Raw genomic sequence first — 14,303 nt, 5'->3', positions numbered from 1 at the left:
ACAACAGGGAAACACATCTAATGAACAGGAACACGCAGAAATATCAAAAAATTTGTTCAAGTTTGCATCAAGATTTCTTTTAGCACTTGCTTTTCCATGCTTGCAATTAATATCCTTAACGAGTACGAGAAGATCTTTAACTATCCTATTAATGGATTTGTCAGTTATAAGAGGTAAACTTGGGTTTACTGCAGCCCAAATTGATTTTATATTATTGCTTATATGCTGAGCCACTAATATAGTGTCTGCATTTGGATTTACATGAATAAGATAGTAATACTACTGAATAACCTGTCTATTTTTTATTATTTGTAATCGATAATTCGCATGGGCCACCACAATATTTTTTATTTTCGTAGACTAATAATATATGTAAACTGTATTAAAGTATAACACTTAAAGTCATGGGCCACAACATGACTTTTTAGTGGGGGCTAAAGCACTAAAAAACTGTAAACTATCTAAACTTACTATTAAAAACCTGCTTTGTTATAAAAAAACAAACAAAAAAAAAACAACCTTTTTGAAAAAATCTGGGGCCATGGCCCACTCAGGGACTGAGTAAAACCATTAGTTCCTTCAACTGAATTAAGTAAAACCATTAATTCCTTGAAAAAGTTTTATATTTTAATCTACTTCAGAAGTTGCATAACAAAACTTATGTAATATTAAACAGGTAAAAACATTACTCTAAATATAATAATCATAAGTATTTATGTTTGATATAAAATGATTTCTTTAAATTGCAATTTTATTTTTGAACCAACTTTTAAATACTTTATATTTATTTTTCCAATAAATAACACTTTTTTAAAAACTTTTAGACAACATGTTTCATCAATACCAACTGACATCATCAGGTATAAAACAATAGTTACTATTTCTGTATAATAAACAATTTTTTTCTATTGATTTTTTTATTGATATTGATGAAACATGTTGTCAAAAAGTTTTAAAAAAATTGTTATTTATTTGAATACCATAAAACGGGGTGAATAGAAACAATTTTCAATTTTGGTTTAAAATTTTGCATATTTGTAGTTGTTTTAGGTACACCATTTTTTCCCCAAATACAGGTCTCTGTTAGACCTATTTTTTTATGGTATTTCCATTTTTTTATTTTATTTTATTTTAATGAAAACAAATAAAAACATGGTGTTTCTATTCACCCCGCAGCACAGTGTGCCCAGGACATGAAAAAATTCATTTTTCTGACCTTTTACTTTTTCACTTTAAATTGTAAATTTATGTTGTGTAAGACATATGTAGGTCATGGCAAAAAAAAAATTATAAATTCATCAAACCATTTTGTTTTTATAGCTGTTTGAAGTTGAAGAAAAAGTTGACTCAAAATATTTGTATTAAAACTGTACCAATACTGTTTTTTAACAATAACTTTGAAACGCTATATATCAAAATTGACTCCATAAATTTAAAAAAAAATTCTATCCTGGTCTGTAAATAATATTTAATTTGTGAATTACTTCAATAAAAATTGAAATTGAAGTTTAAAAATTTGTTTTGTGCAGTTTTGTTTATACCTAAAAAAATTCTAAAATATATGAAAACATATTAATTTTTTTTAAAAACAAAGTTACAGGAAAAAAAAGGCCGCAGGAGGCCGCAAACAAACTCAAATGTTTCATTCAATGTAGACTTTCTATTTTTATGTGTAAAAATTACACAGTCCGGTTATCCCCGGAAATTGAGTAATATAAGTTTGAATTTTATTTGTTCGTACAAGTTTGATATTTGAGGTTGCGTAATTTATGAAAATAAACTTTCACGGACGATTCAGGAATACCTGTTGATTACATGTGATAAAATGTTATTGATAAAAAAAGGAGAATTAGAAGAAATTTTACTAACCTTGAACATCAAATTAAGTTCATTGGAAAAATCAAAGCTAATTTTAAAAACAATCAAAGTGAGACATAATCTAACTTTAGAAGATGAAAAAGATAACATCAAGAAAATTCTAAAGCAATTTGAAAGACATGTAAAAAAATATTCAAAGTTGAAACAAAATAAACTTGTAGCCGAATTGGAAATTTGGAGAAACGAAGTTGGGATAAAACTGCCTGGAAATCTACCTGTTGCAGCCTCATCATCATCCAGGGGTGATGTAGAAGAAGATGGAGCTCCACAAGCTAAAAGAGGACGGAAATCAAAAAGACTAAGGTAAAAGTTTAACTGTTGACATTTATTTGAATTTCTTAAGCATCATGTTATTTGGGACACCCAGTAGCTATTTTTTACTTTTCATAAAACGTTATCATTTAATCCAGTGATCAACCTAAAAAACATACATACAACAAAATTCTGGATGATTTTGTGGACATTGTGGAAAAACATGCGAGTGAACAAGGTGTAGATAAATCAGAATACTTAAAAGAAGTTGTCCAAAGATGTGAAAAAAGATGGGGGAAGATGGAAGGAGTAAAACTTTCAACAATATCGGTACAGGAAGCAATTGCTTTAATTTACAACTTGGATCTATCCATAAATAAATATCAGGTAAAGTATGCAATCAAATACTGTTGTAGTTAATTGTTTTTATAATTGTACGTTTAAATTTTGTATATTTCCCTAGGGACTGAGACTTGAGCTTCTCCCAAAACTAATGTTGCCAACAAGGAATGATGTAGATACCTTTAAATGTACTTTGCTACCAAAAGAATTAAGCAGTGACGACAAGCAAACTTCATCCCCTGTGAACAATGTTATCAAAGACACTGTTGAGTCTCTACTAGATATATCCGAGTTTTGTGCTGAAAATCATTCTATACATGTAGAGGGTAAATTTGGACTTGATGGCTCTGGAAATCACAATTATCGTCATCAGTTTTCCGATCCTCAAGATGCAGACTTAAAGGGAACAAATTATATTTGTTCCTTTTGGTGTCCTCTTGAAATTAAAGATTCAAAAAACCAAGTAATCTGGACTAATCCAACCCCTAACTCTATTACTTTTGCCAGGCCTGTTATTCTAGTGAAAGCAAAAGAAACTAGGGAGAGTGTTAAGGAGTATTTTAAAGCAACTCTGAGTCAACTGCCTAAAAATGAAACTCAGCCTATTCTTTCAAAAAATGGGTTACAAATATTTGTAAAAACAGAGATTAGTATGGTTGATGGCAAAATGGTAGACTTATTGGTGGGTGATTCTGGAGCTTTTTGTCACTACTGCAAATGTTCCAGAAGTGATGCCAATGACCTGGTATGTATACTACATGGGTTCACCATAGATAAAAATTACAATGATGTGCTCAGTACCTGGAGAAGACTAGAAAATGGCAAAATCTTGTACAAAGATACAGAAAGACATGGACAATGCCATGAACCTATAGTTGAATCAGATGTAAAATTTTTTGCCATTCTGCATCAAAAGCTTCGTGCACTTGACCACTGTCTGAAAATTTTGTATCACATTGTGGGTAAACAAACCCATACATGGTCTGAGCAGGACATAAAGGTAAAAACTGCTCTGAAAACAGCACAAAAAAAAGTTATTCAAAACGTACGTGAAAAAACAGGAATGCTTCTTGATTCTTCTACTTCTAGTGGTGGTAACACTAACAATGGACCATTAGCAGATTGTTTTTTTAGTCCAAAAGAAAGAAAGTCAATCTGTTCCATAATTCTTAAAACAGAAGACCAAGATAGCTTCTCGACTTTGTTATCTAAGTTCAATATACTACTTAGCATTAATCAGCATGTTGATGTTAGCAAAAAAGTTGATCCTGATAAAGTTAAAGAAGTTGGTTATGGATTGATGATATTCCATAAACAGACATTTCCATGGGCTATGCTCAGCCCCAGCGTACATCAAATGTGTGCACATGCCTGGGAACTGTTTATGCTTACAGGTGGATCACCCATTGCTAAGTACTCCGAGCAGTCAAGCGAAAGTTGGAACAAATACATTAAGGCTTATAAATCAGGAACAAGTTGTAAAGCCAGACAGATGTCTTTGCAAATTAATACACATGACATTTACTGCAGACTGATGATAAGAACACATCCAATTATTGCCAGTAAAAAAAGACTTTTGCAATGTGGATTATGTGGAAAATTCGGACATACCACAAGAGGGTGTAAAGTAGACGTGAACAACATATTTACTGAAGAAAAAATGATAATTCAAGAATGTTTTCTGTGACCATATAAAATCAATAAGATTAATATCTGTGTATATTTGTGTTTAATATTAAATTATTATAAACTCAAATTCATTTCATTATGAGTTTCTTGAAATTATTAATAGTCAAACATATTTCATTATGAATTGGATATGATATCCTTTTCCAAGCAACCTAGCTAGCTATGAGCTTACTGGTCACGGGGATCGAGAGGCTATTTGTTATATAGGGCGGGGGGGCGGTGGAAGACAAATTTTTTTTAAAAAAATTTTATTTTTTAATTTATATTTTATAGTTTATTTGAAAATTTTAAAAAAAGTAAGAGCATGACTCTTGGCGCCCCTCCCCCTCCCCCACTGTTGCCCCATTTACTGGGTCAGAGTGCCCACACGTAAAAACTAACCTCAGAATCAGATTCTTCAGCCCAAAAAAGTAATATACTAAAGTTTTCACAAGATTTCATTAACAAATAACGGATTTATGAATTTTTTCCAAAAAACCACATTCTGGGCACACTGTGCGCAGATGGGGGTGAATAGAAACAGTACTTCAATTTCATGTGTTTTTCTATTGAAACAAATTTAGGGTGAATTGAAACAGACAAATATGGATTTTTGGTCAATAAATGAATACAAATAAATTTATTTCTCAATATAATGATTTATTTGAGTACATAAACAAAAGAAGTTACATAAAATGTGCCCTACGGTAAGAAAACAAATTGGAATAGTCCTCTTCATCTTCTGATGATATCTCCACACGCTTTCCGCTTTTCTTTGACTGAACCTGTTTAGTACCTGAGGTACCTGGGTTTTGGCCAGTAGAACGTGAAGTTTGGGGAATCTCATTGTCCACGACAAAGTCCTTAACACCGATACTTTTGCCAGGTTTCACATTTACTTTGAAACCTGGCAAAAGTATCGGTCCTTTTTTGCCTTATCTTAGGAATCATGACGCAGACTCTGAAGGAGCTCTTGGAAACTCCTGTCAACAGCTTCAGTGTTCTTTTGAATGTTTTCTGGATTCTGATTTTCCTCATCATCAATGATTTTTGGAAGCATAGACAGTACTTTGTTCCTGTTTAGAGGCGCTATACTGCACTTCTTAAAACCACTGATCACATTTTCTTCCTTCAATGAATCACACAACTTTTTCAATAACACGGGAAATTTGTCCTTAGGAACAGTTGCTTCTGCTCTTCCTGGGCCCTTTTTCCACTCTTCGAGAATCTGCCACCATGTTGATTTCAATGGGCGAAAAAAGGCTATGTCTAGAGGTTGTGTGAAATGGGTAGAGTTAGCTGGGAGAAAAATAAAACTGATATCATTGTCTTTACACAACTTCACAGATTCCATTGATAAGTGGGAAAACAAATTGTCCCCAATCAGAATTTTTCAACCCGTTTTGTTTTTCAGGTACGGAAGAGCAACTGTCAGTACCCAATCTTCAAAGCAAAAAGAATCGAACCAGCCAGACTTTGTTCGATTATACCTGGCATTTTTGGCCCACCTTCTGTCCAGCTTTGGTACAAGCGCATAGCCTTATACACAACGTAAGGTGGTAAAATAGTGCCATCAGCAGCGGCTGCAAACATCACAGACGTAGATGACTTTGATGAGTTTATCACTCTTTCTGGATATTTTGTCCCTCGTATAATGACCTTTCGCTTACCAGGGTCATCACTTAGATTCGTCTCATCGTAGTTTACGATATTAGATAAAGGCACATCCTTTAATTCATTTGTCAGTTCATCAAAATAGTTGTTAATTGTTTCTGGTGTTACACCAGCCCTCGAGCGTTTAATATTCTGACACATTCTCACGGCCAGTTGTTCCTTATGACGTTTTATAAATGATTCCACAAAGTCACGGCCGGGGAGGTTATCTTTAAACCTCTTAACTTCTTTCCCTCTCCGGTCTAAAAAGTCTTTTACAAGGAGTTGTAGAGTTGTAGTGTCAATGTGATAACCCCATTTGCCACAAATCTTAAGCCTATCAACAAACAGCTGTTCTTCTTCAAGAGATAATGCTGTCTGACCACCATTTTTCTTCAAATTTAGACCTCTTTTCAAGTGTCGATAAAGAACAATAATGCAAACCATGTTTTTCAGCAGACTTTCGAAGGCTTAATCCATTCTGTATGTCAGAAATTGCTTTTTCGATTGTTTTTGGATCGTGCTTTTTGTAGCCACCTACAACCACGTGTTTGTACTTCCTTGACATTTTACAGGGTTCTGAAATAAAACAGCTGTGTCAGTTAAGTATATAAGTATATAACACATAATATGTATTTTATATTGTATAAGTATGATTTAGTATTAATTTTTTTTTGTGGGGTGAATAGAAACACTAAAAAATATGTGTTTCTATTCACCCCACGAATTCTAAAAATCTAACGTAATCAATATGAATAATTTCTGAAATAATATTGTTAAAGTTAAAGCTTAAAGTAAGCCTTAATCTTTTATATGGATAGTTAATCTATGTTTTGAACAACTATTTACTTCTATGAACAGTACACATTCTGACTTACCTGGAAAGTTCAAAGTAGATGAAAAAACAGCATGAATCACGTGAAACATTCAAGAAGGCAAACAAATAGGAACCAGTGCTGCCACCCAAACAAACCATTATTTCCCTTTTAGCCTAAAGTGTACCAACTTAAAAAAAAAATAGTTGCCACTATTTGACCATAGTTATGTAGGAAATAAATTACTATATATATAAAAATGAAGTTTTGTTTCTATTCACCCCACTGTTTCTATTCACCCCATTTTACGGTATTATTACTAAATTAGTGCTACTTTATATTTAATTTTAAAACCAAATTTTAAATACAAACAAGATACAATACTTTTAAATACAAACAAGAATTATGGAAATATATATATTATTTAAATACAAAAAAGAAATATGAAAGAGATTCGCAAAATTTAAATTTAAATGCGTGTAAACAATTTGAAAATTTATTGGCTTCTTAAAACAATTGCTCTTTTTAAATAATAAAGTAGTTTATCAGTTACTTAAACCAAGAAACTTGAGATTTGGAAAAACCATTTCTAATCTAGACACAGTAACTGCAACAATATGCAACTTAAATTAAAAAAAAGAAGCTAAAACCGACCTACCCTAATATATATATACACACATAACATATATGCATATACATATATATATATATATATATATATATATGCATATACATATATATATATATATATATATATATATACACACATATATATACACACACATATACATATGTATATACATATAACATATATCAGCCCTCGGAATTTGGGTTGGCATTTGGAGATGTCGACCTAACTGACAAGCTAAAAGTGTTTAAGGTTATGGTAAATACATTTGTGTCAAATTTTTTTTTTTACCAACCTTTAACAGTTTGAGGTTGGCAATGAGTTGCTGATCTCATTTGAGGGTGCCTGGACTTTTGATTTTGTTTTAAAATTTTTTTTCAAATAGATCTATAAATTTTACCTGTTGATTCAGGTAAATTTTGCTGACCTTTTTTGCTGACCTCTTACAGTTTGAAGTTGGCAATGAGTTGCTGATCTCATTTTTCCTTATTCCAAGAGTTGCCTATATGTATGTATGTATGTATGTATATATATATATATATATATATATATATATATATATATATATATATATATATATATATATATATATATATATATATTAGTGATCGATCAAAACCAAAATTTGAGCCGAAACCGATAGTACCGAAATTTCGGTTTAGTGAAGCTGTAGCCGAAACCGAAATTTTGGCTGAAACCGAAACCGAAATTTTGGTCGAAATTCGTAAAAGAATGTTTAAAATCCTTAACCTTTTATGATCACCGAATTAAAGCAAAAAAAGCTATTTTACATATATCTAAGCAATCACCATGAAACAGTTTAAATTTATAATATGTCAAGACATTTCAATAATTAAAGGTAATAATTGAAATATTTTCTCTGTGGAATACATTTTTTTTCCTGTTTTCTGGCAAAAGTTTGTTTCTTTCATTTGAAAGAATGTCTCCAGCAGTTAAAAACAACCTTTTTACTTTGGTAGATGTTGGTGGAGGTCTAAAGAATCTCTTTGCTACTTTTGCCAAACCAAACTTTGCTTTTAATGTTGTTTTCTAATATAAATCTATGAAACTTCAGACCTTCTTTGGAGTTTGTTCTGGTGTCAAATAAGGGTATTGTTCTTTTTTTAATTGTAATAGACTCAACTTGATCTGAAGTTGGTATATTTTCAGGACTGCCGGTAGTTATGAGTATTGCTTTTTCAGTTAGGAAATTTTTTAGAGTAAACAACTTCTTAAATGTGATGAAAGTCCGCTAAGTGATTGAAGTTTTGGATTGTGTGATCCATGAGGTATTTTCAAGTTGCAGATGTTGCAAGTTCCGTATTTGAAATCACTAGCTGCCATGGTAAAATGATTCCATAAACCAGTTTTTTATCGATTATTTTCTATTGTAAAATTTTAGTACTGAGAAACTTTTGATGAAACTATTGGTTTGGGTTGCTTTACTTAAATGTTAATTCATTTTAAAAATGATTTGATATTAGTAACTTAAAACTATTATGTAACGTGATTTCAATTAAAATTTCTATAATTGTTATAATTAAAAATTGATTTACTAACAAACGATTACAATTAGGAAATCGTCATGATCCCTCTCTAAATTAAAACTTAAAAAAAATCTTATAAAAGTTTCGGTTCATTTCGGTTGCGGTTTGAACCGAAATTTCGGCCGAAGCCAAAAGTTTCTGTTCACTAATATATATATATATATATATATATATATATATATATATATATATATATATATATATATATATATATATATAAACATATATATAAATATATATATATATATATATACATATATATAAATATATATATATAATATATATATATATATATATATATATATAACATATATATAAATATATATATATATATATATATACATATGTATATACATATATATGTGTATATATATACATATATATACATATGTATATACATATATATGTGTATATATATACATATATATACATATGTATATACATATATATGTGTATATATATACATATATATACATATATATAAATATATATATATGTATACATATATATATATATATATATATATATATATATATATATATATATATATATAAATATATATATATATATATATATATATATAAATATATATATATATGTATATATATATATATATATATATATATATATATATATATATATATATATATATATATATATATATATATATGTATGTATATATATATATATATATGTACATACATATATTTTTTAAAATTATTATTTGAGGGTGCCTGGACTATTGATTTTGTTTTAAAATTTTTATTAAAATTTTTTGTCAGATAGACCTATAAATTTTACTTATTGATTCTTGACATAAATTGTTAAAAAAATATTGATAACTTTAATTATCACAGTTTTCTTATTCCAACTTTTTTATCCTTACTTCTTATGGCTAATGGCAAAGGAAAAAGATTATCAGAAGATCAACGAGTGGAAATTATAGCTAAACTTAAAAAAAGTGATGCGCCAAGCAAACGAGCAATTGCAAGAGAATATAATATAACTGAAAATTCAATTGGATCTCTCTGGAATAATCGAGATCAAATAGAAAAAAGAAGTTTATTAATGACAGAAGAAGCTAGAAAAAAAGTGTTTTGATTATCGTCTGGAAAATTTGAAGCAATAAAAAATGAGCTATATATTTGGATTGATGCATTGCGTTGTTCGAAGATTGAAGTGCCTCCGTTGTTAGCAATTATGAAAGCAAAAGAAATAGCGCAAAAATTAAATATAAAAGAAGAAGAATTTAAAGCTTCTTGGCAATGGCTTGCAAACTTTCATCGTCGTTGAGGCTTAAAATCAATGCATCTCTTTGGAGAAGGAGCTGAAGTTGACAAAGATTATCCTTTTCTTCTTCAGCAACTTGAGGACCTTTACTCAGTTATTAAAATGTACAGACCTGAAAATGTATATAATATGAATGAAACTGGACTTTTTTTTTGCTTGCTGCCTAGATATTTTCTGTTAATGCCTACTGAAAGCTTAGTAACTACAAGAGGTACAAAAAAATCTAAAGAAAGAGTGACTTTAGTTGTTTGCTCCAACGCAACAGGATCTCACAAAATACCCTGTTCTATGATTGGAAAAGCTGCACGACCTGCTTGTATAGCCGGTAGAACATGGCCTATACCGTATTTTTGTCAGAAAAATGCATGGATGGGTGTCTGTATAAGTTGGAAATGGTTCAATGAAGTCTTATCCTGAAGTTAAATGCAAAACTAGCTTGCCTGTTCTTTTATTATTAGACAATGCACCTGGACATTTTGAGGCGTTTGAGCGAAATCCTGTAATAGTTGTTTTCTTCCCTCCAAATTGCACAAGTTAGAAGCAGCCATGTGATATGGGGATTATTGCGGCTCTCAAGAAGCGATATAAAATCTATATCTCTCAGACATATTGTCATATTACAGCCTCGATGTAAATACAAAGGAATGTCTGAAAGAAAGTAGTCTTTTGTGCAAAAGAGGTGCAGCAGGAGTTGAATACAGGAAGCCTGCACATCTTCTTGACGCTGCTAAGTATGTCGATTTGGCTTGGAAATCAAATCGACCTTCATCTCTCAAAAATTGCTTCGACAAGGCAGAATTATTTAAGATTTCCAGTCCCATTAACACTGAACTTTGCTCTGAGGAGGCTGACTTTGCATTTTTTAATATGCTCTTACTGCTGAACGAAATTGAAGGAATAGGGAATATGATCAGTTCGGAAGATATCAGCAATTTTGAATCAATTGACTTTGAAGATTCTCCAACGTATATTAAAGCAATCAAGGAAGATGTTGAAGATTGTTTGTCTCTCGAAGAAAATAATGATAATGCAGTTGCTATGGATAACAATTCTGATGAAGAAGAAGCTAATAATGATGAGATAGACGATGATACAGACTTCTTAGGTATTGAATTTATACATTTGATCGATTTTGGCAAGCAATTAAAATGCCAAAAAGCTAAAGCAATTTTAAAAGACGACAACGATAAATTAATGAATAGCTACGAACAATTTTTATCAAACATACGCTCAGTAATTATGAAAACTAAACGAGAAAAGCTGCAGAATGCATATCAGCCTACAATTCACGACTTTTCCATCATGCATAATATATTTCTTAATAAAGATTTGTTTAAATAGTTTCTTATCTTTTTCTTATTTGCGCATCCTAGTTAATTGTGCACTCCTAGTTAATTGCGCACTGCTGTGCCTGTTTCAATTTGCGCAATTGAGCAAGAGACTACTGTAGTCAAAGTTGCAAATTAAATAATACAAACAGAAACACAATTTTTAACAAGTTTTCAAAATAATGACAAACTTGAGCCTCTTGCTAATGATCTCAAAATTTCCACTTATTTAATTCAAAATATAGATACCTAAAAAATTTTTTTAAGATATAAATAAAAATATCTTAAAAATCTTTATTTGCTTATCAAAAATATCAAGTAACAAAGGTCAAATTAGAAAAGCTATTAAAAATATAATAGCTCTGAACAGTTAAAAAAAATTTAGGTTGGTTCCCACAACTATGCAAACTGGTTAAACTTTACATGTAAACTCAAAAGACTAAATGGAAGCAATATTGAGAATTTAAAACACTTCGTACACTTCTAATAGATACGAATAGTTGTTCATTAGTACTTAATGTAGATTTATGGGTATTATTCTATATGCGGCTATACTTTAAAAATAAATCACATTTTTTTTCCTCTTCAAAATATCAACAAAAAATTAATTTCCATTAATAATCATTTTACAACAGAAAATAATAACAATAATAATAAATATACAAATAAATATAATAACAATAAGTTATAACTATAAAAATGATATAAAAAATAATATAAATTATAGTTATAATGATAAGTTACAATAATAACAATAAATTAAGAAAAAAATTAATAATAATAATAATTATTTATAATAATAATTTAATGATTTATAAGGATAGTGTCACTCATACAGGAGTCTGATCAAGGAAGTGACCAATTTATAATATAATAGTCAAATATAATTTGTATTTTCTCCTTTACAAAAAATCAAAATCCTCTGTATTATGGTTTAAAACTAAGAAATTATGACATTTAGTCTGAGAATCATTTATATTAATTATATCATAAATTTTTATTCATAAAATGAACCAGTGGCCCGCACCATGTTATCAAACAGCTGGAATAAATCAGAAAAATTCACCTAAATATTCAGCCAAACATCTGGCCCTACATTTGTTCCTCTGTCAGGAGTGCTAACAGTGAACCTATTCTCCAAGCACAACTTTGCAATAGAGATTTGCAATAGAGACTTTAAGTATCTATGAAAGAGTTGTGAAAAGCAGGATGGATTTGTAAAGGTAACAAGAACGCACAAAAATTTCTTCTTGTTTTAGAATAGAATTTTCTTCAGCTTATAATTATTATTTACGCAATAAGTTCTCGTTTTTACAGTATAATTAGTATAACTAAGTAAATTAATAAGATAAAGATTTTTCAGATTTTTCAAGGTAAAATGTTTTTTTAGGTGTTTAATTAGAAGTATTTGGGATTGAGGAATTCAGTTTTTGATTCAATTAAATTAACCAGACAAAAATTATGGCATACTGTCTATATCATGCATTATTTTTTATTTGACAAAATTTGGAAACTTAAAAACTAAATATTTTTTTTCACATTATGTTTGAGACGGGCCATCACATTTACATTTACACATTTTATTCATATTTACTATAAAAAGTTTAAAACCTACTTTATTATTCAAATCACTTTGAATAAAATTATTAGATAAACTTGATAACTATAAACTAAGTTACTATAAATTGAATATCACAGTAATTTGATGATCTAAGATTATATTTAAGGTTTACTCATCAAAATGTGCATATTTCCATGTGCCAATTAAACGTTTATAAAGACAATTTTTATTAAAAATAATAAATCATTAAAACTGAAACAATGTTCTGGTAACATTAAAACATAACAATCTAACATTAAAACTAAAAATTTTTAATGTGCAAACAACAGTATATGGTTTTACCATAATAATAATAAAAAAAAAAAATTAAACATTTTATTTAAGTATTTTAATGTTTCAAGTCAATTAATGTGCCAAACACTGTTAAGAAAAACAATTGAAAACTTGAAATATATATTTTGGTCACATAAAGTCTCATAATTTTTATTTAATTTTTCATCTCCATTGTTAAATTGTAGAAAAATAAATTTAATTGATACAGCTTTATTTAAACTCACATCAGGCTTTTAATCAAGTTTAAAAAGCCAAAAAACACAAACCTCTCTTCAAATCTATGTTGAAATTTTATCATACTCTCTGAATCATCATTGGAGTCAGGAGGTAATAAAGGTAATGATTTGTGACCATGTACTGGAGCATCTTCAAATATTTCATCATCATCTGAGATTATATGTTCCTCAAAATCCAAAGCACTTGAGCTTGAAGGCTTAAATAATAAATAGAGTGTAAGATAAGTTTTTGAAGAAGAAAAAAAAATTGAAAGCTAAAAAAAAAATGAAATATAGCTTTATGGATTTGAAAACACCTTACAAGCATTGTATTACTATTACATACCATATTATTAGGCATACTATTAAAAGATGAAGGAGAAAATAAATTAGAATAACTAGAAAAAAATTAGAAATAACATAAAGCTTAAATTATTAAAAAAAAATTCATCTATTGATAATAAAAACTTGCTCACTCTCTCTCTCTCTCTCTCTATATATATATATATATATTCCATATATATATATATATTCCATATATATATATATATATTCCATATATATATATATTCCATATATATATATATATTCCATATATATATATTCCATATATATATATATATGGAATATATATATATATGGAACCACTAATTAGAGTTGGAAGTTACTGGAAGAGAAAAAATGAAGATTGTAGAGCAAGATAACGACTGACAGACGACTTGAAGGATTGCAAATTATATCAATCAGGAATGCAAGATGAAGGAAGCGAATTCCAAAGACCTAATGTTTGAGG

At 29.2% G+C, this 14,303-nt stretch overlaps 1 protein-coding gene across 2 annotated transcripts in view; it reads right to left on the bottom strand.

The window, feature by feature from the left end:
• Positions 1 to 14,303, bottom strand: part of LOC101236869 (FAS-associated factor 1) — a 142,404-nt gene that overhangs the window by 40,441 nt on the left and 87,660 nt on the right. For both annotated transcript variants that reach the window (XM_065801144.1, XM_065801145.1), the window contains one exon: positions 13,562 to 13,728. In XM_065801144.1, coding sequence (XP_065657216.1) covers positions 13,562 to 13,728 — 167 coding nt within the window. The remainder of the gene's footprint in view (positions 1 to 13,561; positions 13,729 to 14,303) is intronic.

Source organism: Hydra vulgaris, chromosome 07, assembly GCF_038396675.1.
Source record: "Hydra vulgaris chromosome 07, alternate assembly HydraT2T_AEP".
NCBI classification, from domain to species: domain Eukaryota; kingdom Metazoa; phylum Cnidaria; class Hydrozoa; order Anthoathecata; family Hydridae; genus Hydra; species Hydra vulgaris.
Note: the sequence above shows the minus strand (reverse complement) of the source record. Positions and strands in the feature narration are given on the sequence as shown.